The sequence below is a fragment of the Pteropus vampyrus genome, unplaced genomic scaffold (assembly GCF_000151845.1).
Source record: "Pteropus vampyrus isolate Shadow unplaced genomic scaffold, Pvam_2.0 Scaffold541, whole genome shotgun sequence".
Classification (NCBI taxonomy): domain Eukaryota; kingdom Metazoa; phylum Chordata; class Mammalia; order Chiroptera; family Pteropodidae; genus Pteropus; species Pteropus vampyrus.
The window spans coordinates 1,644,373-1,670,031 of NW_011889322.1; the positions used below are offsets into that span (position 1 = coordinate 1,644,373).

Below are 25,659 nucleotides of genomic sequence, written 5' to 3' on the forward strand. Positions count from 1 at the left end.
ATTTGGCATCTAGCAGGGGACCATGGCTCTTTGGCCATGTGGGTGGTGACTAGAGGAATGGTGGAGTGAGAGAGAGAAAGCACATGACAACAAGTGAGAGAGCAAGCACCCGATGGTGACAGTAGTCACTTCTCCCATCTGAAGAGCACCTTACAGGTTTGGTCCTGGACCCCTGACCACGACCTGATTTCACGGGGATGTGACTTTGCTGGTGGGAGCAACCTGTCTCTTTATCCCCCTGCCCAGGTTATGGCCCAGGTTTGTTCGAGCCCAGGAGTTTCACTGGGGGTGGAGGTGATGGGGGACATGGCCCAAGGTGGCCAAGGGAGTCGGAACTCCCCAAACTGGGGGCTTAGAGTGGGGGCAATATCTCCCAGCTCCTTTCAACAACCAAAGTAAAGAATATATTCAAAGGTTACACTGTCCTCTAATCTGAAGGAACAAGAACCAAATTAAAAGAAACACAAATACAAATATCTCCTTTTTGTATTATCTTTTTATAATGAAAAGGCTATTGGGATAAGTCACATGTAGCAAAAACTTGCTTTTCAGTATCTGAAGTTGGGGTCACTATGTTTCTCGGCATTGAGAATCAAAGTATCTTGGCTTCTTGAAAGAATTATTGTCTCTGTGGGCTAAGCAGGAGTGTTGTCATTTTAAACTAATTGAAAGGGTGAGTGGAGAACATATCCTACCTTTGCTTTTCTCATTGTGATTCAAAACATTAATTTTTTAGTTTAGACGTAGGGAAACTTGTTCTTCCCCCGCCCCTCACATCTTTCCATATTGTTATTATGACGATTGACATTTTTACACCTGCTAGCTAATTTCTATTTTGAAATCATTTTAGGACGTGCAGAGTCAGATCATCACTATGTCTGTGCTGTGGCTGCTTCTGGGTCTCCTTGCCCTTATTGGTGAGTATGTTTTATTTTTCCCAAATGACCTTGGAGATGGGAAGAAACATAATGGTACTTCTGATAGGTAAAACTGCAGTGGATAATGTAATTTTTTCCCTAAACTGTTTGACAAATCCTGGAGTTAGTCACAGCCACTTTTTGGATGCCCCACAAAAGAAGAGGCTTCTCCAGAATGTAGGGTGGGCTTAAAATAGCATTGCTTTAGGCAGACTTTAAGTATATACCATTGATAACTACTTATTGTTTCTTTATAGAAACTCTTTCTCCAAAAGTATTTGTCGAATTTATGACTGGACCATAGAGTTCCACAGAAGGCTTGAAGTGGCTTATCATAATAGGACTAACATGATTCAGTAGAAAACCTGCTTTGAGGGAACCGGGGAGATGTGATTAAGCTGGCCACTGAGGCTGACATGTTTGCAATGTTTGAATTTCGGATTTGGTTTTAAGATTCCTTACAGCTGGGGTGAAAAAGGAAAAGTATACTTTTTTTGATAAATAAAAGGAGGAAACATAGTTCCTCAAGAGAAGCAAATTTTTTTAGTGCCTCAAAATTCTAAAAACTGCTCAGATGGGGTCAGTATTGCATGCATTTGTTTGTTGACCTATTTATTCAACAAATATTTAAAAATTCCTATAAGGAATTTTGGGCCCATAAGGAACTTTGAGGAGCATGTTATGTGGTTAGAGAGAGGCTACGAGGCAGGGAGCAATGAGTGACCCAACCAGGTACCATTAAGGGTATTTGTCACCAATTATAAAAATAAAGTATATTGATTATTTCATTTTCTCATTTCTCTTAGATTCCTCAAAAGTTTTAAAGCAGAAGTATGTACTCCAAAAATACTAGTACTTTCAGATGTTAATCCCATGAAGCTCTTAGTAAGAGAACTTTAAAATATATCCACTTAAGCGTACAGTACACATATGAGATAAGCAATAAACGTATATCTAAAGATCTGCAAATGATTAAGATTTGATGAAATAATCTACTTTCATCAAAGAATAAAACAAATCAAAAAGAGCATCTAATGAGAAGTCCTTACAGGCTTATAATAGTGAGGTGATTCTCTCAAGGGGAAACTTCCTGCCACGCATAGACATCTTGTTACTGGGTCTGTGCCCTCCTAGTGGGGTGTGAATGATAGACTCAGAAATGTCCTTCTTTTCAGTGGTCTTTGTGGAATCCCATTAGCATGTGAAAACTCTCCTCTCTGGGATCGCCATGTGCCTTCCCTCTCTCGGCTATCTTAGGCATCCTCTAGATGTGCACTGGAGAGCAGGTGAAGCCACCTCCAAGTCACAGTTTACGAGCTGTGCCTTTGCTTTGGGTCTGGGCAGAGATCTCAGGGAGCCCACTCTTTATCCGTGTTTCTTGAGAGCAAACAAATATCTCACCATACCAATAAGTTAGAGGTATTGGAGGCAGAAGTGCTGAGAGCTGATGGAAGATGGAAGATGAGGACTAGCTTACAGGGAACACATGGTCTCTGATTTGACCCCAAGACACCTACTCAACAGCACTGGACAGCCCCAGAGCTTGGCAAGGAGAACTGTCCAACAGTTGCCAATTCGGTATCAAGATGGTTCCGTGATAATCTCTTAGTCATTATGCTGTAAATTTCACAAGGATTTTCATTGCAGGGTCAAGCTCTTATCATTGACTTCAGTATAGTTGTGTTTATTAATGTCACTTCATTGGTGGACAGAAAGACGATCACAATACCTCAGCTTGAAATTTTCTCAATTTGTAGACTCATCTGAAAGCGGCAACTGGGGATGCTATGGAAACATCCGGACCCTGGACACCCCCGGGGCAGCTTGTGGAGTTGGAAGGCGCAGAGGCCTGAACTACTGTGGTAGCTATAATCTCAATGTCTTCCTTGCCCTCCTGCTCCTTCCTCTCAGACGGCGACTTTTCCAGGCAAGGGTGGCTGCAACAGGATTTTGTCCCTTCCCTTTGATACTCCACGCCTGTGTCTCCCAGTCATCCCCACACGTTTTTATCCTCTCAATATACCCTTTTGGTTCCCATGGTCCCACGCTCCTGAGTGGCAGAAAGAGCACTGGACGTGGAGTCCAAAGACCTTGTCTGAGTGCTGGCTCTGCTTCTTCAGGTCACTTAGTGCCCCGAGCCTCCACCAGAAGGGGAATATAGTGCTCACTTTACAGTGTCTTTGTAAACACCAGTCAGTAATGGGGATGCAAGTGCTTCTGAAATTGTAAGGAGGTGAGGGGGCTAGCCAGGTCAGTTAGGGTTGGTTTTCATTTTGTCCAGCACTCTTGTTAGTTCATAAAGGTTTAAGTGCACATGATTCCTGGGTATTACTTAAGGTTGGAAAGGTAGACAAGGGTGAGTCCATCTGTCAGGGACACTCTCCAAGGACTTCTTGAAGGGTGTGGGAGAACTTCTCCATCACATCATGTGCCCATTGTAGCTGATGGACAGCTGCATTTTACTGAGTGACTCAGTTCGGGATGCTTAGGATGGCGCCCATGGTGCTTGTGACCACAGAATTTTCCTGGGAGGACTGGAGCTGCTTCTAAGAGCTGAAACGAGGGGCCTTGGTAGTGACAAAGGACACTGCCTCAGGGGATGCCGACTCAGGCTCAAAGGAAGAGAATCACAGTCTCAAGTCTAAGAGTGCCTGCCAGGAGCTTCAGACCCAAACATGGGCTTCTCAGTTCTCAACTGCTGCCCAGGTCCTGGAGTGTATTTCCTCTCTCCTCTTGAGCTCTTGTCTTGGTATACATCGCACAAAGCATACCCTTCTTTCTGTGTTTGCTTTAGGAGTTCGTGCTTCTGAAAGGATGGCTGAAATCGACCTGCCGTACCTACTGAGATATCAGCCTGTGATGCATACCGTTGGCCAAAAGTACTGTGTGGATCCTGCCGTGATCGCTGGTGTCATGTCCAGGGAGTCTCCTAGTGGCAGTGTCCTGGTCAATGTGGGCACTGTGGACAACGGAATTGGGGTGGTGCAGGTAACCCTCCATCAGTTATAATGTATGGCTGTTGTGCTGAGTGAGGACGCCTTCATATTTGCCGTGCGGATGGCACCCCTGGGGCACAGCCCTATAGGACAGAGTGAAAAGAGTTCCTGGGGGCTGTGGGAGCCATGACTCTGCCTGAGAGAGATGAACTGCCCCATTTCTGCTTCATTTTAAGCCACAGTTCCTTTTCAAATTGAATTACGTTGCTTCCAGGATGTTGTCATCGGTAGCCTATTCTGAATTTCCAATAAGGCCATGCAGGAAAAAGGTCACAGATTGGGTCCTTGCTCTGTTATTTTACAACCATGGAACCATGGATAAACCATTTAATCTGCCTGGGCCTCAGTTTCCCTACCTATAAAATGTCATCCTCATAGAATTGTTATGAAGATTCAATTAAAAAAAGTACTAAGTGTCTGGTAGATTGTCAATGAGTATCGAATTCCTTTTCCCTTGTCTTCCTTCTATGCAATTCTTAGTTCTGAAGGTCAAATTTTATTTTTGCATGAATTCTGCCTGGTTTCACTTGTCTGATAGAGATCTTCTGAGAGCTGGTCATTAATTCACTCCACTGCTGAATTAACCCTACTCTGGGGGAATGGGTGATGGCACGGGAAACAATAAGATCACAAATTTTATCTATTGCATTTCATATCATTGTCGTGGTTGTCAAGAAACCAGTAACTTTTGCAGTCATTTTTTAAGCTTCTACGAAAACGTATTCCTTGATGATCTTTAAATTGGCTTCCTATAAGTACTTTGTATGCATAATTTAAAAGTAATTTCAAATACTTTATCTTATTTTGATTTGGGGAACTAACAATCTGATGGAATGGGGTTGGAGAAGGCATGTCATCTATCTTTTACAAGTGAAGGTGAATTTAAAGGGAGAGTGTCGTTGCTGTAAAGTCACACGGTAGCTAGAAAGTGCATAACTGGGACCAAGGGCAGCTTTGGTGATGTTAGGGCCGACGTCCTTTCCGCTGCCCCGTTCTGCCTCCTTTGTAAAATCTCGTTCTTGGGAAAAGGACGAGTCTATCGTCTTTGAAGATGAAGCAAGAATTCCCCAGAGTCAGGTATTTCTCCTAAAAGTGGTGAAACCTACATGGAATGGCAATCAAAGGTGGAGAAGAAAAGTCCGAGGTACCTTTAGACATTCAGATTATCTGGAAGGAGAATTACAAGTAGAGATAGAAAATCCTCTTTCTTACCTGTTTGAAGGGTTTATGGTTGCAGCATTGAAGGACAGCTTCAGACAGGAACTTATGCTACCTGTCAACCCGGGCTTGCAACTCTTCCTCTCACCATTACACTGAGTGAGGTCTCACTGAAATTTCTCCTCGTCCCTTCCTTTGCCCAAACTTTGTAGCTTTACTATTTATCCTCAGGGAGCCTGAAGGTGGCACTGGTTCTGCCAAAGGAGGAGAGGAGGGGAAGGGAAATGAGAGAGCAGCACCGATTCCATGAAGCCACATGACCCTCCCATCTGGCATACCTGGCTTTTCATCTGCCTCCCTTCCTCTAGGACCCTGGCCATTACGTGCCCACAACATGGATCAGTGAGTCCCAGCTTTCTCGGATGACTGAGGTCCTGACTGTTAGAATCAAAGAAATCCAGAGGAGGTTTCCAACCTGGACCCCCGACCAGTACCTGAGAGGTGGGTGTAACCCATGGATCGGTGGTTCCACAGCACGGGGTTAATAGGGACAAATGTAATGCATTGTACCAGATGCCCCTAACCTCAGATTATTCCTGATAAGCGTGCGGAAGAGCATCTAAAGTGACTCCTGAGCACTCTGAAGTCACAAGGGACTCTGGAGTCAGCAGTGACCTGTCTCACCAATTGCAGGTGGACTCTGCGCCTACGTTGGAGGTCCTGGCTATGTCAGAAGCACCCAGGACCTGAGCTGTGACTTCTGCAATGATGTCCTCGCACGAGCCAAATACTTCAAGAGACACGGCTTCTAACACGACATCAAACCCAAGGTCATTATCACACATGAGGCCTCAACGGCTCCACAGATAAAACCAGCCAATGGGGCTTGTAGCTGCAAATCTGAGTTGGACCTGAGGTCATCAAAATAAAATGAATCACATGAAAGAAAGGAAGGATTGCTCTCTGCATTTTGTGGTCTGGTGTGTGCATGTGTAAATTAAGGGCTGTGTCTCTTTCAAGGTCTTTCCATGCAGGTAGGCTGTCAGGTGGTTTTCATTGAAATGAGCCCTATACTTCACTGACCATCACTGCCAGATTTAGCCAGTAAAAACATAGGAAACTCAGTTACATTTGACTTACAGTTAAATAACAAGTAAGTTTTTAGTATAAGTCACATGCAATATTTGGAACACGTTTATACTAAAAAATTACTCGGTGTTTATCTGGAATTCAAATTTAACTGGGCATATGGTATTCTACCTGGCAACTCTATCATTGATTTCTTGGATGAAAATAAAAGTTTCAAATTTAAATGAAAGCATTTGATGAAAAAAGGGTAAGCCCCATCTGCTGGGTGGGCTAGTTTTAGGAAAGGCACTTGTTAGCTTTGTAGCATTATCTTAATCTCTGTCATCTAGGTTCACCTCCTTCCCCTTTATGGACCACAGAACTGTCTTCGCCCAAGTTCCCTCAACTCAGCTAAACTATTCTCTTCCTTGGGGCATTTAAGTCACTGACAGAGCCAGGCCACAAGACAGCAATTCATCAGTTGAAGCTGCCCTCAAGGACACTGACCATGTCCTGTACTGGTAAATTATTTAATTCTAGGGGTTTTATTCTATAAAAGTAATTATTGTCCCACTCTATCAACTGTACAATATCACTACAGAGTGTCATTCTAGAACAATTGTCATTGAAAGCAGAATTTTTTTTGAAGCGACAACTATGTGCTCAGTACAATGTGAAGCATATATCAGAGTCTCCGCCCTCGTAAAATTTAGTTGGAGAGAGCAGCCAACTACATGTGTGCACGAGCCTATAGTACAGTTGCAGGGCCTATATCAGGAGACAGTGCGAAGTCGCCTTCACCATCAGGGGCCCATGGGACAGCTCACAACCAGTGGTGCCCTAGACCCTCTCCAGGACCATTTCTTGGTCTCACCATCCTCTGCCTCCCAAGACCCGCTCTCAAGGCTGATGCAGTTGAACAGTTCCCACCAAGGAGAAAGTGACCGAGAAGGCCTCATGAACACACTTCAGACTTGGGAGCCCACAGCAGCAACACATATGTGAAAAGGCGTCCTGACATCACATGCCTGGGGAAGCCTGGGGCAGCTCCCACTGTTCACATGTGTGCCCAGTAAGTGGGACTCACTTGTGTCTGAGCTGCTGGTCACTCTCATGCTGAGAAAACGTCCAGCCAAGGAAGGCCAGGAGCCAGTGATGTCGCAGTGGGTGTTCCCGCAGGCCCAGCTGAGTCAGAGGTAAAATGTAAGGGTAATAGTTAAGCAATTATTCACCAGCCCTCCTTGAATACCTCCTGCCCGCCCGCCGCAATATTGGGAACCACAAAGGCACAGCCCTTGTTCACAATCGTGCCTTTTCCAGTTGGGATCCAGATCCAGGACACTTGGGACACAGCAGGCTGATTCCTCTAAAGAAGAGGTAATTAAAATTGGAATAGGGGCTCTGGTGATGACCTGAGGTCTGGAGTTCATGAGGGAGGGAAGGGCTGTCACACTGAGCTGAGTCCTCACAGTGGCCCAGATGAACAGTTTTTATCCCATTGAACAGACGAAAGAGCTGTCAACCAGAGCTGGTAAGACACTTGCTTAGTCACAGAGCCAGTAAGGGACCGAATCAGAGTCCAAATCCAGCTTTCTTCCATTTCCAAGCCAATTTTTTTATGTTTAATTTAAAATTTTCCCTGAGTGCCACATGCACATAAGTTGATGATTATTCATGTGTGTGTGCGTGTTTGTGCGTTTGCGTGCGTGTGTGTTAGGGGATCAGGGTGTCTAGCTACCCCAGATGGCCTGAAACTAGTGTGCTTTCTGGGACACGAAACTTTCAATGCTAAAACTGAGAAAGTTAAAGTGGAAAGTCCCAGACAAGTCCACATGAGGTGGTCACCGAGCATGGCATTAACTTTCCTGAAGGTATCTGAAAATGTTCAAGGGCAGTTTTCTTCTCTCTCTCCCTTCTCCTCACTCTCTTGCTTTTGTTATTGCCACAATGCTTGAGAAGGGGGTGTAAGGTGGGGTTGGACATTACTGGTATTTTGTGTTGGGGCAAAGGATGCTAAACATTTTGCAATTTGCACTGGGCGTGATGGTGCCATCCAGTGAAGAACACATATACGAAGGGATATATAGATACTATTACATATATATAGTGTATATAGTATTTTTAATACTATAGTATTAATTAGTTTAATATACATGTTTTAAACCCCTTTATGAGTGAGCCTTTTATCAGCTTTACAACCCAGAAATATTGATTTTTCAAAGATTGGGAACCATTCCTTTGAAATGTAAACCTCTAAGAAGAAAGTGTCCAGTGTTCCGTGTCCCTGTCACTGTGGGAGTTTAGCCTTTAGGCCTCTCCTTGTCATAGAAATAAGAAAATTTTTATTATTCCTCTGATAAAGGTGAATTTAAGATAAACTATGAAAAAATATTCAACAGAAGACAGTTAATTTCACCTCGAGAACAGGCAGAGCAGTGAGAAAGAATTGTAACTTCTTGGCTGTATAATTGGGGTAGACTTTCTTTTGGTCTTTATAATCTCTTTGCAGGTGATTGGCCAAGCCCATGGTACCCTGGCTTACACTTATTCAATAAGAAAACTGCTTTCTATCTTTTTTATGTTTTGTGGAGATTTTTAATTCCTTAATATGAAAAAGGAAGACTATTTGGTTACTGACCACTAAACCCTCGCTGACAGTCAGCTGGTGACCCAGGGGGAGTCTTAATCAAGTCAAAGATTTTTTTTTTCTTTTTAAAGTGCAAGCGTTTCATCAAGACACCAGAGATTTCTTCATAGAGATTGTGAATTATAGCACACAAAATGGTTATGTCCCATAGTGGAGTTTTGTAGGGAGAAAAATTATATGCATGTGTTCAATCCACTATCTTTACCTGAAAGCTTGGCTTCTGACCACCACATAATGACATTTTAGGTAAAATTCGAAGAGTGAACAAGAGTTTGCCAGGAAATAACAGGGATAAGAATATTAAGCTTAGGGAAAATAGAAGCTAAGGGGTGGTAGCTTGAAAAGGTATGTGCTTCCTGGAGAAATGTCGGTAAATGCATGTTGCTGGAGCCTGAATTGCAAAAGACAAACAAACAAACAAACACACACACACCATAGAGAATTTTGGCAGATGGGAGTGGACAGTTGGACAGGAACCAGATTATAAACCAGCCCTTTAGGACATGCCAAGGACCAGAGAACTTGGCCTGCAGGTAAAAGGGAGTCATTGAAGGATTTAGAGTCCAGGATAGAATCAGATTTGCAGGTTGAAAAAGCCACTCCTGCAGCTGTTTGGGGAAGACAGATGACAGACACACAAGCCTGCAGGCATGAAGATGGGTGAGGGGGATATTATTTGCAGGGCTTACCCGACGCAGTGGTACAGGAAATAGAAAGGAAGATGTGTGAAAGAGACTTAGGAGATAGCACGAACATATTGGTCATTGGTTATGTGACAGCTCTTTAAAGTACACCATCTGATTACCTACAGAAAGAACTGATCTTAGAAAAGAAATTTTTACCTTCAGTCAAGGAACTTTTCTATTAGTATAAAATTTCAAAAAAGGTTAAACATTCTATTGAGAGTCTAGGGTTTTCTCTCTGAAATGAATCTTCAGCCAGCATTCCTAGCTTCTACTGTTTATCTGCACCTGGAACATAACTGGTAGGTCCAACTGTGGATCACTGGCAGACAGAGGCTAAGCTGCCCCACTCCTGGTGTGCATGCTCTTGCATCATTTCCTCCCAGTGAGTGTGGGAAGGAATGTGACTCACTTCTAACTAACAGAAGAGATGATGGGATGTCACTTGTGTGATTACATTACATAAGACTGTAACTTTCACTTTGCTAACCAACTCTCTTCCTTGCTGGCCTTGATGAAACAAGTTGCCATGTTAGGAAAGGCCACATGGCAAAGAACTGAGAGAAGCTTCCAGCCAATGGTCAGTTAGGAACTGAGGCCTTCAGTCTAACCACCCTAAAGAACTGAACTCTACTGCTAACCAAGTAAGTGAGTTTGGAATCAAGTCTTTCCACCTTCAGATGAGACCCTGGTCCCAGTTGAAACCTTGGCTGCACTCATAAGAGAGATACTGGAGTAGAGAGAGGATCCAGGCGGAGCTGTGCCTAGATTCCTGACCCACAGAAACTATAAGATAGTAAATGTATTTGTTTTAAACCACTGAGTTTGTGGCTTAATAGATAACCAATACCACCACTATCAAAATAATGGCCAATGTGCCCTACCTTCAAACAAAACTTGATTATATATTTGATGGGTAATCAGTTTTCAGAATCAAGTAGATTACCTAATTAGATACATCTTGGGGAAATATAGTTGCTTCCTAAACAAAAAATCAATTACCTATAAATCTGAAATTTTTCTGTAACCCTCCCTTTGTTTTTATTGTAATTTTAATCAAAGTAATCAAAACACATAGAAAGAAAATAGAATTGTGTAAATAAAAAGCAGAAGCGTCCCCACTCTATCCCTCCTCACACAGCCTCGAATAGAAAATTATTTTCTAATGTTGCACTGTATTTCATTCCATTACATGGATGTACCATTACTTAATTAATTTCCTAATAGAAGTTTGGGTCATTGACATCTTCCCCTACATTACAGAAATTTGCAAACACACAGGAAAGTTGAAAGCTTTTACAGTAAACATCCCCACCACCTAGGTTCCACTTTCCCATTTTACTATATACCACTTGCTTTATCACAGATCTATTCGACCATCCGTCTTCTATCCACCATTAATCCATCTATTCCCTTGGGTGCGTTTCATATTTTCAGACATCACTATACTTCCTCACAAAGACTTCAACCTAGATATGACTAACAGGATTCCAATATTTGTTCATGGTTCTTTTGGTTGTTATTCTTTTTAGGTAAGATTTACACACAAAAAGATGTACAAATTTGAAATGCACCATTTAATGAGTTCTAGCAAGTGCATACTCTTGAACGGCCTAAATGTCAGTCAGGGCAAAGAACTTGCCATCACTTTGAAAGTTTTCTCATGCTCTTTCCCAGTCAATCTCCTGCCAAAAAAACTACTATTTGGATTCTTCATACCACAGATTAATTTTCTTGTTCTAGAATTTCATTTAAATAGAACAAATAGCATACATTCTTTTTGGATAAGGCTTCTTTCACCCAGAAAAATGGTTTAAAAATTCACCCATGTTACTGCATTTATCAGTAGTGTATAGCATTTTCTTGATCTTTTAAATAAATAAATAAATAATTGATTATTTAAATTGAAGAAATGATTTAAAAATTTTTCCCCTACCTATCTTCCCCCTCCCCACTCCTCCCTACCCTCTGGTCCATTGTCCATGTCCATGAGTCTCTGTTTGTTTGTCCTGCTCATTTGCTGCTTTTAGGTTTATATCCCAATATAAGTGATATCATGTAATTTTCCACTTTTTCTGTCTGGCTTATTTCATTTAGCATGATTATTTCAAGGACTAACCATGTTGTTGCAAACGGCAGTATTTCATCTCTTCTTATGGTTGAGTAATGTTCCATTGTATATATGTACCACAGCTTCTTTAGCCAATCATCTATCGTAGGACACTTCGGTTGCTTCCATGTCCTGGCAACTGTGAATAATGCTGCTATGAACATCGGTGTACGAATATCTTTTCAGATATGAGTTTTCAAGTCTTTGGAATAAATACCCAGTAGAGGGATTGGTGGATCACATGGTAGATCACTTCTTAGATTTTTGAGGAAACTCCATATTGTTTTCCTTAGTGGCTGTACCAATTTGCAGTCCCACCAGCAGTGTATGAGGGTTCCTATTTCTCTGTATCCTCTCCAGCATTTGTTATTATTTGTCCTGTTGATTATAGCTATTCTAACAGGTGTAAGATGGTATCTCATTGTGGTTTTGATGTGCATTTCCCTAATAACTAGCGATGTTGATCATCTTTTCATATATTTGTTGGCCATTTGTAGGTCCCCTAGGAAGAAGTGTCTGTTCAGGTCCTCTGCCCATTCTTTGGTTGGATTGTTTTGTTGTTGTTGTTGTTGTTATTGAGTCGTATGAGTTCTTTGTATACTTTGGATATTAGGCCCTTATCAGACGTGTTGCTTGCAAATATATTTTCCCATTCATATGGTTGTCTCTTTACCTTGTTGATGGTTTCTTTTGCTGAGTAGAAGCGTTTTAGTTTGATGTAGTCTCATTTATTTTAGCTTTTACTTCCCTTGCCTTTGAGGTCAAATTCATAAAATCCTCTTTAAGGCCAAGGTCTTTGAGTTTAGTTCCTTTGTTTTCTTCTATGCATTGTATTGTTTCAGGTCTTATATTCAGGTCCTCAATCCATTTTGAGTTAATTTTGGTGTGTAGTGATAGACAACAGTCTAGTTTCATTCTTTTGCAGGTGGCTTTCCAGTTTTCCCAGCACCATTGATTGAAGAGGCTTTCCTTTCTCCACTGTATGTTTTTGGCTTTTTTGTTGAAAATTATTTGCCTGTGTAAATATGGGTTTACTCTGGACTCTTGATTCTGTTCCACTGGTCTGTTTGTCTGTTTTGCTGCCAATACCATGCCATTTTGATTACTGTCGCTTTGTAGCATTATTTGAAGTTAGGCAGAGTGATGCCTCCAGCCTCATTCTTTCTTCTCAGGATGGCTTTGGCAATTTAGGGTCTTTTGTGCTTCCATACAAATCTGATGATTTTTTGTTCTAGTTCTTTAAAAAATGCCGATGAGATTTTGATGGGTATTGCATTAAATTTGTATAATGCTTTAGGTAATATGGTCATTTTAACTAAGTTGATTTTTCCAATCCAAAAACATGAAATATCTTTCCATTTCTTTGCATCTTCTTCGATTTCTTTTAACAGGGTCTTATAGTTTTCATAATATAGGTCCATCATGTGTTTCATTAGATTTATTCCCAGGTATTTTATTCTTTTAGTTGCAATTGCAAAAGGAATTTTTTTCCACTTCTTTTTCTGTTAGAGTATAGGAACGCTATGGATTTTTGAACATTGATTTTGTATCCAGAAACTTTACTCTATTTGCTTATTGTTTCTAATAGTGTTCCTGTAGAGTCTTTAGAGTTTTCTATGTAGGGAATCATATCATCTGCAAATAATGGGAGTATAAATTCTTTGTTTCCTATTTGGATGCCTTTTACATCTTTCTCTTGCCTGATCACACTTGCTAGGATCTCCAATGTTATATTGACTAACAGTGGTGATAGTGAACAGCCTCGTCTTGTTCCTGATCTTAGAAGGAAGGTTTTTAGTTTTTCACCATTAAGTATAATGTTGGCTGCAGGCCTTTATTATGTTAAGGTATTTTCCTTCTATACTGATTTTGTTAAGTGTTTTGATCATAAATGGTGCTGTATTTAGTTGAAGGCTTTTTCTGCATCTATTGATATGATAATATGATTTTTATTTTTAAATTTGTTTATGTGGTATATCACATTAATCGATTTGCGTATGTTGAACCATCCCTGTGCTTTTGGGATGAAGCACACTTGATCATGGTGTATAATCTTTTTAATATGTGGCTGTATTCAGTTCACTAGTATCCTATTTAGGATTTTTGCATCTGTGTTCATGAGAGATATTGGTCTGTAGTTTTCTTTTTGTGTGTGTTATCTTTACCAGGTTTTGGTATCAGGATGATAGTGGCCTCATAAAATGAGTTGAGGATAATTGCCTCCTCTTCGACTTTTTGAAAGAGTTTGAGGAGAATAGGTATCAAATCTTCTTTGAATGTTTGGCAGAATTCACTGGTGAAGCCATCTGATCCTGGACTTTTACGTTTTGGTAAGTTTTTGATGATTGTTTCAATTTCCATACTGCTGATCGATCTATTTAGACTTTCCAGTTCTTCTTGATTCAGTCTAGGAGGTTATATTTTTCTAAGTACTGGTCCATTTCTTCTAGGTTATAAAATTTGATGTTATATACTTTTTCATAATATTCTTGTATGATCCTTTGTATTTCTGCAGTGTCTGTCGTAATTTCCCCTCTTTCATCCCTGATTTTGTTTATTTGTGTCCTTTCTCTTTTTTCTTGAGTGAGTCTAGCCAGGGGTTTGTCAATTTTATGAACCTTTTCAAAGAACCAGCTCTTTGTTGCATTTATTTTTTCTATTGTTTTTCTGTTTACAATTTCATTTATTTCTGCTCTAATTTGATGATTTCTTTCCTTCTCCTGAATTTAGTCTTCATTTGTTCTTCCTTTTCTAGTTTTTAACTATGAAGTGTTAAGTTGTTTATTTGGGCTCGTTCTTGTTTTTGGAGGTAGGCCTGTAATGATATGAACTTTCCTCTTATGACCACTTTTGCCATGTCCCAAAAGTTTTGATATGTTGTACTGTCATTATCATTTGTTTCTATGTATGTCTTGACCTCTCTTTTTATTTCTTCTCTTATCCAGTTATTCTTCAGTAGTATGCTGTTTAATGTCCATGTATTTGTGGTTGTTTCTGCTTTATTTTTACAGCTGATCTCTAGTTTCAAAGCATTATGATCAGAGAATATGGTTGGTATGATTTCAACCCTCTTATATTTGTTGAGGCTCTCTCTGTGTCCCAGTATGTGGTTAATCTTTAAGAATGTTCCATGTGCACAGAGAAGAATGTATAAGTAGCTGTTTTGGGATGAAAGGCTCTGCAAATATCAATTATGTCCAGTTGGTCTAATGTATCATTTAAGGATGTTATTTCCTTATTGATTTTCTTTTTGGATGACAGTGGGGTATTTGTGTCTCTTACTACGATAGCATTTTGGTCTGTTTCTTTCTTTAGTTCTGTTAGTAATTGCTTTACATACTTCGGGGCACCCTGATTGAAAGCATAGATATTAAAATGTGTTACATCTTCTTGATGCTTGATTCCCTTTATCATTATGAAGTGTCCCTCAGTATCTTTCTTTACCTTTTTTATTTCAAAGTCTATTTCATCCAATATTAGTACTGCTACTCTTGCTTTTCTCTGAATGCCATTTGCTTGATATATTATTTTCCGCCGTTTCACTTTGAGTGTATATTTGTCTTTGGAACTGAGATGTGTCTCCTGGAGGCAGCATATGGTTGGGTTTTGGTTATTGATACATTCTGCAACTCTGTGCCTTTTTATTGGTGAGTTCGGTCCATTTACATTTACATGTAGAATCTTAATTGCGTTCACTACTCTTAGTCTAAGTCCCTGCCAGTGTTAGCGACAGTTTTGGTAGTGTTTGCTCAGACTCCCCTGGGACTCCATGGTGTTCAGTCTCGGAGATTATGGGGGAAGGGACCCTCTGGGTTCGAGAATGGAGGCTGCTGCTCAGCCTCTGTTTTACAACCGCAGCTGGTAAATGTCAACTGTTTTTTCTCTGCCGTCCTGCTTCTCTGCTTTCTGCCCCGATGACTGGGCCCTGCCTCCGGCCGCGTGGAGCTCACAGCACTCCCAAGCAGGGTTATTCAGGGAACTCGCCTCATCTTCTCCCCTCCTCCTCCTCCAGATAGCTCTGGTGGCTGCGAGAGGCAGCTTCTTTATTTCCCCCAGTCCACTGCCTGACAACTGGGGTTCTGACCTGTGGTAGCTTTTATGCGCAGGTCCCACGCTCAGACGTGCTGGTGTACAGTTTGATTGTTTTATTTTTTTTGTCGAGTTTTAGATGTTCAGCTTATTGTTGTTTCAAGGGGAGAGATCTGGGGACGTCTCTCACTCTGCCATGTTTCTCCAAACTCTCTGATGCCAGAACAAGGCTGGAAGGGCAGCCACCATTTAGCCTTAGTCCCCCCCACCCCCACCCTTTTTAAGGCAACAACCAACTTTACTAGAGTATTTACTAAAGTATATTTTATTTTTCCTTCATTTATTTTTTGTAGTCTCTGCTGGATATATTGCTTTTCTTTTTTTAAGTACTTCATCCAAAATTTTCCAGTGTGAGTTTTTGAAGCATATATTCTGAGGCCATATCTGCATAAGGATTTTTTTTAAAATCATACCCTCATATTTGACTGGATCTAAAATCATATGTACTAAGTTATTTTCTGTCAATATTCTTTATATTAAGTTTAATATTAATATTCTTAAATTACACTATATTGCATCTATGGCATCTATGTAGGAATTTGTCCTATTTCCCTCTTTTCAGTCTCTGAGCCCTTTCTATTTGAGGCTAATCATTTTTTTTAATTCTAAAAAATTAATATTTACTATTCCTTCAAATAAGTCCTTTTCTTCATTTTTATTTTCTCTCTCTTTATGGGTCACCTGCTACATAGATTAACACCTGGATAATACTTCTGTTTCTATCCATTGTATCTCTTCGCTTTTCATTAAATTTAAAATTAAGCTAATTTTAAATTATTCAGACTCTGCTAATATTTTTGCTTTTGATGGAATCTATTTGTTTTCCTTTTGAAGTGCTTCTGCTCCTCAAGCATCTAGTAATTTTAGCCTGACTCCATTTGCCACTGGGATGCTGTCTTGTAGGCAGCTGTGAGAGCACAGATCTCTCAGTGTCAATCCCCATGGGTGCTGAGCCCAGGCAGGGGTGGGGGCATCCCAGGAAGAGTTGGGGCACCAGACGATCATTCGTTCTGGGAGGCAGTGGTTGTGGGGGGGCGGTTACTAGTTCCCACCTTTTCCTCCAAAGCACAGGGCGTGATAGGATCCCTAGACCAGGCCGTGTTTATCCTAAAGTAATGAGAATGGTGGTGAGGCGACATCAAAACTCCAATAGTTGTCTGCTATTTTAGTCCCTTAAGTAGGTTCTGGTACCAGTTCCAATGTTGCAGTGGTGGAGAGGTTCCCCCACACTAACAAGAGATTCTCTGAACAGCAGCTGAGTGTCTTACAGTTCAACTCAATCCTGAAACCATTTTCTGAGAGCATTAGATTCCATTGGATAAAGGCTCAGTCCTGTAAAACTGCCTCTCACTTCAGACACTAGTCACGAGACCAGGCTGTCACCTGTGCTTCTGACCGACTGGCTACGTATTGGAGGTTGCCATAACCCCCTCCTACGATTTGGTTGGTTCGCGACAGCGGCTCACAGAACTCAGAGAAACATCATACTTACCAGATTTCCAGTTTCCTGTAAAAGGATGTAAGTCAGGAACAGCCAGTGGAAGAAATGCAAAGGGCAAGGTGTGGGAATGAGTTTCAGAGTTTCCATGCCCACTCCAGGCACGCCATGCCACTCTCCTCAAATATCCTCGTGTTCACAACCAGGAAGGAAGCTCTCTGAACAATGTTCTCTTGGGTTGTTAAGGTCTTCTTTCATAAACATGATTGATTAAATCATTGGCCACTGTGATTGATTCAGCCTCCAGCCCTCTCCTCTCCCTGGAGGTCAGGGGGTGGGAGAAATTTCCAACCTTCCAATCACATGGTTGGTTCACCTGACAAACAGCCTTGGATGCTTCCAAAAGTCACATCATTAACATAACAGAATTCTTTATCGCTTAGGAATTCCAAGGGTTTAGCTCTGTGCTAGAAATAGAAAGACCAAATGTATATTTATCATAAATCATAGTATCACACCCCTGCAATTTGCCTGGCTGCCTCCTGCGCAGGCCACACTGACATTCCTACCAGTAAAACACAGGCCCCACCCTGCCCAGGGGCATCTCACAGTCTCCCCACTTTTGTTTCCCTCTATAGAGCTTCAGAGCTTGAGTTAGGATGGAGAACCATCGATTTTGCTATACCAGCATCTCTGTCTTACTGTCTATGGTCCTTCTTTTTATTTTAAAGTAACAAGTGTATGTGGTTTGAAGTGTCGACAAAAAAAGTCCAAACCTATAGAAAATTTTATAAGAGTTTATTTGAGCCAATAACTGAAGACTGTCACTGGTGATGGCCCATCTGTTCCTGAGAGCTATGTTGGAGCAGCTGGATGCACGCAGAATCCCTTGTTAAAGAGTGGCCCCAACTACAGCATTGGCGGTGGTGGTAGAAAAGGCGCCTTGAAGGGCAATCTGTTACAGAGAGGCAAGAGGACAGAAGTGAACACAATGAGGTAGTGCAGGGGTCAGCTTCGGGAGGGTGTGTTCATTCAACATTGGGGAGCCCAGGAAGTTGTTTGACTCAGGGCCTTTGTCTCCTGCTCAGTCTTCTTCACACCTCTCTTCACTGGATAGATGTGTGGAAGGACCGTGCGTAGTCTCACTCTTGTGGAAACTTCTCACTCTTGTGGAAAGATCCATGTCACACTCCTCTTCTCCTCTCAGATATGTGCTTTGCCTATTCGAAGACAGTACCTTTCATTTCCTGTTCCTGGGCAGAGATGTGTATTTCATCTCTTCCTTTGGACATAAGCGTGAAGAAAGATACTCTATCCTTGACGAAATTTTCCTTTCTAGCCAAATTCTTTTTTCTCATTTCCTCAGAAAGTTTGAGCAACCAGCAGCCACGTGGTTACTCCCTGGCTTTGTACTGGTCCCCCAGAGCAGCTACTCACTCTTGGATCTCTTTGTTGGAGGAAGAGTTGGAGCAAGTGGTCAAGTTCACTCTTCAAGATCATGTGACATATTGGTGTGGGGATTATGTGGTGATAGAATGAGGAACAAGAAGGAGGCTCAGTATTTCTGGCAAACAACCAATCTGGGAATGAGAGCTGCCAGTATTTCCTGTTTATCTTTTTAAAGATAATTACCTGTTTCTTGTTCTCAAATTTAGAAATTACTTCATAGCAACATGATAGAAAATGAATATTTTAAGTTAATGGTATCCTTCTTTCTTAAGTTGTCATGGCATCCTTCTCTCTTTCTTTCCTAAACCAAGTCAGTAGTTAATCCAGATGTTTACATCCCCAGAAGTATTTGCGTCAGAAGTATCTTAAAATTTTTCTCAAAGTTTCTGCTTAGAACTGCAGTGGCAATTTTAATTATGATCTAGATCACAGGAAATGTTTTTGGGACCTACAAGACCTGACTTTCATAATATTTTGCACAATGTTTAGAATTAAGTGCTATATTAAATTTTTTTTTTTAAGGTTTGAGTTGAGTGGAAAAAGGGAATCTTCTGTTTTGTCTTGGAAGCCATTCTGGGGGTCTTGGGGAGGGATCTGGGGATGGTTATGTTTATGGCTTCGCCTTTGGTTAAATAATGTTCATTACAGTAACTCAAACAGTATTTTCCCACAAACTTCATGAGAATTATCATTCTATCCTTAGGCACTATCCTTGTCCTCTTTCCCTTGCTCAATGAACCCCCACCTGTATCCCTGCATGTACCATGGCTGCTATGATGACATCATGAATATGGAGACCTCTAGTGCCACCTGTGATATAACCAGGTTGATTAACTACGGTAAGTGAAAAGCAAAGCAAACATTTAGATTTCCCCCTTTCATCATTTTCAGGTTCTTTCTTAGGAAGTAGCCTCATTTTGAAAAGGTATAATCATTATTATAACAAAAATGTCAACATTAAAAATGAGGAGAAAACAGAACCTTGATAAACCTAACAAACTCCTTCTTTTCATTTTTCCCCTATTTTTGCCAAACTTTCCCCAGATGTGTTTATTTCTATATATTGAAATGATTATTCAAATAAAATATTAAATTCTGGCTTTGCTTTTGTTTATTGTTATGTTAATTTCATGTCAGAGCATGGACAAGGTTTTAAGCAAGCCTTTTGTTCTTTGTATGTCCTCACTTCTGTAACCCTGTTCTAAAGTCATCCTCTTGTTAGTGCAGTATTACAGTGTCGGAGCTGGAAATAACAATAAAGTCACCTCATCCTACTTCCCCAGTTTATAGACCAGAAAACAGGCTCAGCAAGAAGGAGAGGCTTTCCCAGGGCCTGGAGCTAGGTAGTGGCAGGAAAATGAAGAACAAGAAAGAGAGCGGAAGGGGTACCCATCTGGGATTGTGGATCTTTCTAGGTTTATGCAGAGATCAAGAAATGTCCTAGAGTGATCGTCTTAAGCTGTGGGCCATGGTCATGGGCTGTGGCTAACTTATTAAACTTTGAAAAAGTGTTCTCTTTTGGAGTCAATAGTTTCTTTTCTATTGACTTAAGGATCCAAGGTTCTGAAATATTTACTGAGATAGACTTGAGGGCATTGAAACCTTACCAGGCTCTGATCAAAGAAGTTGGGCTGAGGCACTGAGTGGACCCAGTCCTTATTGCAACTCTCATCTCCAGAGAAAGCCATGGTGGAGCTGTCGTGCAAGATGGCTGAGACCACCAGAGCCTTAAATTTGGCCTGATACAGGTACTTAGCTAGGAACTTTCTGTCAGCTTCACTTCATCCTTCCTTGCAGAAGCTCAGCCCAAACTGGAAGCCATCTGCAGTACTTCCAGGCTTCAAAACATCCGGCATGTTAGCACAATTTGTTTTGGGATTACCATAATACATCTTCAGTATCTTATTGAAATGTTATCAATTATTGGATATCTTTTAAAAAGTATTTTTATGAGTTTCATCGCTACAGTTTGCAATAAATAATATGCAACGTACTTAAATTGAGAAAATCCAATAAAGAACACCATTATTACAGGTGTCCTTTTGAGGTTGATGAAGTAGTCAATTTCATCCATGTGAATCAAGACACTAATATTAAACCCGACTTGAACCAACTTGTTCTTTAGGCAAATTGGAGGAAGGGGATTCAAATTATCTGGCTATTTACTTCTAGGTTCTATTTTACATTGTTTGTAGAAATCCAGACTTTTTAGCCTTTCCAGTTAGAAACAAATTTTTTATTTTCGATTGCAAATATCTAGACTTTGAGTTCTAATTCATTGTTTTGAAACAACTTTTTCTTTTGTTTATGCAAGTATGCGTGACTGTTAGAGTGCTTAATTAAAACTATGCCACCAACACTTCTCCTAAATCTTCCTTTGTTTCTCTGAGTCTCTTTATGTGAAAGAAAGGGCTGTGAACTTGCTTCTGTGGGGATAAGAAGGAAGCCAAGGCCGAGACTAAAGACTTGAACATGAAAAGGAGAAATCAGGAACAGCAGAAAACTGTTGCTTCATTCAGATGCTGACATGATTATCTGAATTTTCTAGCTAGCTAAAAATATTCATCACCCTGTTGGAACCTGAGACAGCAAAGAGCACCTTCTGCAGGCTGTTGGGATTGTAACAGACAGAGTTAAGGCAATCCAGAAAAAATTCTCCATGTGGAGTGTGGCTCAACACCTCAAAGGTAGGCCATATGTGCTGGGCCTCTGTGGGAGTGATCCCACTGGGTCAGCATGGGCCTAGGAGGAGCTGTTGAAAGTGCTCTCTGAACCTCTGAGTCACTCCGAGTGGTCTTCCTCCCCAACTCCTTCTGCAAGATGTTGGGGTTCTCTCTGTACCTCTCGTTGGTTAGTGAGCCACTGGGTGTTACCCCAAGAGTTAATGCAGTAGTGGAATATGTTTGCCTTCCTCTGATTGGCTTTTTCCTGATGTAAGAAGCTGTTAGTCAGTTTCCGAATTGTCTGAACAAATTTTTACCCTTTGAGCATTCTCAATGACATCAAGACTTTATGTACCATGATATGTCCAAGTGGAGAGCTCCGCCTAGCTGATGACAGACGCCCTCCATCTCATCATCTCCAAGACAAAATTAAGGCACTAGCCTCCTGCTAAAAAATCTTCTCTTTCTTTTACGTTTTGTGTCTGTGAAAGGCACCGTAAATAGCCAGTCCTCCCAGCCAGAACACCAGATTGCTTCCTTAGGCTCTCTGGCTCCTTCTCTCTTTAACATTCGACCACACCAGTTCTTATTAAGTCTACCTCCTATAGGCCTAGGTATGTGTATACTTCTCTCCTTGCACACCTTGTGACCTTAATTTAGAATAAACAAGATTAAGATTCTAGGGTATAATACATATATGCACACGCATGTTGCACACATATCCCTGCAAAGAAATGATTCTGTCTTGGGTACCACCGTGCACCCTGCACTCAATGTGGTATCCATCCTGGTACATAGTAGGCACTTAAAAACATTTATCGAACAAGTGAATAAGTGGATTACTGAATGACTGAGAGAATGTTACAAGCATTCTTGGACTGAACATTTTCTGGGGATCTAGTTTTGCAGTCCTGGACTATGGAAGAAGCAAATCTGACCTTTGCAGCAAGAAAAACAAAAGACTTTTAAAAAGAGAGAGAGAAGGAAAGCAATCTGGAATTTTCCCGGTGATGGTTGGAGAAGTCGGTCCTTTCAGGAGGGAGGGGAAGGGAGGATCTGGGATTGCCCACTTTGGAGGATTTGCCTGGAAGGCTGACATCTTGGGATTGCTCATATCTTATTTCTGCTGAAAGTTAAAACTGCAACCTGGACCTCTGTGTTTCATTTCAGGTGGCCTCTCGGCCTTTAAGTCAGGAATTGAAGCCATTGTCACTCCTGCGGACACAGAGACTTACTTGGTCAATGACCTTCTCACCTGAGCTAAATTTTATAAAAGACATGGTTTCTAGGCAAAGCTCTATGGGTGGGCCAGGATGGCCAGTGCTCAGATGGCTCCTCTTTGAAGGTTAGACATGGATGTGTTGTACCCACACACACACACAACCTCCCTTAATGTCGACATTCCTCGCCACAGCTATGTGTTTGTTGTAATCGATGAACCTGCACTGACACATCATCATCCAAAGTCTACAGTTTACATTAGATTCACTCTTGGGGTCGTATATTCTGTGTTTTGACAAATGTATAAGGACATGTATACATCATTATAGTATCACACGGAGTAGTTTCACTGCCTTAAAAATCCTGTTTGGCCTGTTCCTTTCGTTTCTTCATCCCGTCAGTCACTGATTATTTTACTGTCTTGATAGTTTTGCCTTTTCCAGAATGTCATACTTAGAATCATACAATATGTCAGATTGACTTCCTTCACTTAGTAATATGCATTTAAGGAACCCTCTTTTTTCCTCTCAAATCTTGACTCCACTCTCACATTTTTGCTAAATCCCACTTTGATTATGGCCATGTCCTTACTTAATAGCAAAGCATGTCAGTACTCTTTAATGTGTTGTCAGTTTTATAGGGGCTCCTGTAATGGTCAGGACATTTGTTTCTAAAGCATTTCAAAGTCACATCATATACCTATCTTATCAATATATTTACTTTTGTTAGTTGTTAGATGTGTGAATGGATACAATTTGAAGAAAGCTTATACTTCAAGGGCAAATTTGAGTCTGACAACAAAGCCCGATTGGCAGTTTTTAGTTCAACATTCTAAGTATAAAATATCAACATACACAATTAAATCGGTCATCTAAGAGAGTCTTTAGGTCTCTGCAGGATATGATAGCGTCCTCAGGCAAGCAATTATGGGCTGTTCCTTTTGTGGGTGAGGGAAGGAGGTGGTTGGGTCGAGCGTTGCAATATGGAACAGTAATGTGTGAAGGAAAAGTAACAACACTTCATAGGTTAGGTGACTAGCTCAAAAATGCTGAGGGTTTATTGTCAATCAAAGTCTATACAGCATAGCATGAAGAAGTACTTAGAGGAGACCCTAGAACTACATTAACTAAAGTTTTCACTTTTGCTGTTGCTGCTATAGTTCTTAACAAGGTGGATACATATGTCTTCACTACTGGATATAATGAAAGACTGAATAAGCAGTAAGGTTCTAATGGTTTCCATTTAATGCAATTGGTTCCTTAGTGCCTGTTCAAATACATAATAAAAAGAAGGGGAAAGTGAGGGGAGGACTTGTGAATCTAGAAAAATGGAAAGAGTCTTTTGGAAAATACTGCACCAGTCTTTGTATCTAAACATGACTGTTTCCTTTAACTTGAAAAACATATATTTATTGAAAATATTTAATAGGCTACTTACATATAATTAAGGTAGTTGGATCAATTCTCTTTTTGTCAGGTTTAATATTTAGCTTGCTAGACAAAAACTCTCATAAGAATTTTGAATTTAAGTTTGGAGAATTTTTAGTCAAATCTAATAATTCTTATTGTTGTTACTTTTATGTGGTGAACACAAAATCTTTGTGTTATCTGATGGCCACTTTAGAAAATGCACAGGTAGCTTAGGTATAAAATACATCTTAATAATTTTACTATTTTAAATTTCGGAATGAAGGAGGGTCAAGATGGCAGAGGAGGCAAATGCTGTGCTGCTTCCTCTCACACCCTTATCAAAATCGCAAATAAACTACAAAACAACTATTATTAGGAGTTGCCTGAAGTCTAGCTGAACAGAAGTCCTACAGAGGGACACACAGAAGAGGCCACATTAAGACTGGTAGGAAGGGCAGAGATGTGAAATGGGCTGGTCCCACACCTGCATGTGGAGGTTGAGAATCAGGAAATATCTCAGCTGTGGAGGTTCCCCTGGAGGAGCAAGGGGTCCCGTCCCCACCCTGGGCTCCCCAGTCCAGGGTACCAGTGCAGGGAAGAGAAAACCAGCAGAGATTATAGCTGAGAGAGATGGAGAGCTACAGGAGGCACAGAATTTCCTCTTAAGGGCCTGCACAGACTCACTGCTGATAGACTCACTCACTCTGAGCTCCAGCGCTGGGGCAGTGGCTCGAAAGATGCTAGGGACACAAAGGAAGGAGCTGAATGGTATGGCTTCCAGGCAAGGGCTGGAGAGGTGGCCTTCTCCTGGACACAGTACTGGCAGAGGCCATCGTTCCTTTGTTGAGCTCTCCGGCTCGACGTGCAGACGCAGGCAGCTGCCATATCAAATCTCCCTCAATGTAGCTGACACGGTCTGCCCCACCCTGGTGAAGCCATAAGACACTGCCCCTGTGCAGGCCCAGGCAAGCCACTCCCAGTGTCTTTTCCATACAAACTGCCTATCTTGGCTCATGCCACAGACTTTCCTAAAACCTTTCTAAGGCTCACAAAACCCAAACAAGCAGCATTTGATCTTGGAGTGTCCCATATCTCTTGCCGAGCAGCCCCAAGCCTGGCACTTGGATTGTGGCTTGGCCTCTCAAGGCACTTCATTGCCAAGCTTGGGTGGCAGCCATCTGTGGATTGCCTGGTGGCCTATACTATGTGGCCCTAGGCAGGGCATGGGCTGCACCTGAATTTAGCCTGCTGCAGGGCCCCTCCCAGGAGGCCCCGGCCTGCACATCCAGTGGCCGGTTTCGGTCTGAGCCAGAGCACCACCCGCGGTCACATCTGAGGATGAAATACCCAAAGGACAGGCTGGGCAGAGCCCGGCTGAAGAGAATCCTGCTCCATAGAGCCAGCCCCAGCACAACAGCTCCTCTACTGTAATCATCAGTCATCACAACCAATCAGCCCGAGGTTCAATCCTTCCCATCGATGAGCAAACAGCAACCAAGCTCACCTACAACAGGAGGATACACACAACCTACACAACAGACATACCTGGAGCACCTGGCTCAGGTGACCGGGGAAGACTATGCCACTGGGACCCACAGAACACCTATTACATAAGGCCACTCTAGTAAAACCAGGAGATATAGCAGCCCTGCCTAATACACAGAAACAAACAAAAGAAGCCAAAATGGGAAGATAAAGAAACATGTCCCAAATGAAAGAATAAAACAAAGCTCCAAAGAAAGAACTAAACAAAATGGAGATGAGCAATCTACCAGATGCAGAGTTCAAAATATTGGTTATAAGGATACACA

At 41.4% G+C, this 25,659-nt stretch overlaps 2 protein-coding genes across 2 annotated transcripts; both read left to right on the forward strand.

Moving 5' to 3' along the window:
* The first annotated feature begins 874 nt into the window (after positions 1–874).
* On the forward strand, positions 875–5,902 carry LYG1 (lysozyme g1). The gene is made up of 5 exons (XM_011383760.2): positions 875–917; positions 2,675–2,779; positions 3,712–3,905; positions 5,440–5,572; positions 5,765–5,902. Exons 1-5 carry the CDS (start codon positions 875–877, stop codon positions 5,881–5,883), a joined length of 594 nt encoding a protein of 197 aa, XP_011382062.1. The 3' UTR covers positions 5,884–5,902.
* A 1,504-nt stretch (positions 5,903–7,406) lies between these two features.
* On the forward strand, positions 7,407–22,695 carry LYG2 (lysozyme g2). The gene is given in 5 exon segments (XM_011383761.2): positions 7,407–7,516; positions 19,259–19,398; positions 20,108–20,303; positions 21,104–21,242; positions 22,389–22,695. Coding segments are annotated over 4 exon segments (564 nt in total). The 5' UTR covers positions 7,407–7,516; positions 19,259–19,288; the 3' UTR covers positions 22,508–22,695.
* The last annotated feature ends 2,964 nt before the right edge of the window (positions 22,696–25,659 follow it).

What these genes read in the sequence shown, in the direction of transcription:
- LYG1 (XM_011383760.2), top strand. Translation starts at nt 875, where the DNA reads ATGTCTGTGCTGTGGCTGCTTCTGGGTCTCCTTGCCCTTATTG. An exon ending in CAGAGGCCTGAACTACTGTG is followed by an intron (nt 2,780 to 3,711) that starts GTAGCTATAATC and finishes TGTTTGCTTTAG; the next exon opens with GAGTTCGTGCTTCTGAAAGG. An exon ending in ACGGAATTGGGGTGGTGCAG is followed by an intron (nt 3,906 to 5,439) that starts GTAACCCTCCAT and finishes CCCTTCCTCTAG; the next exon opens with GACCCTGGCCATTACGTGCC.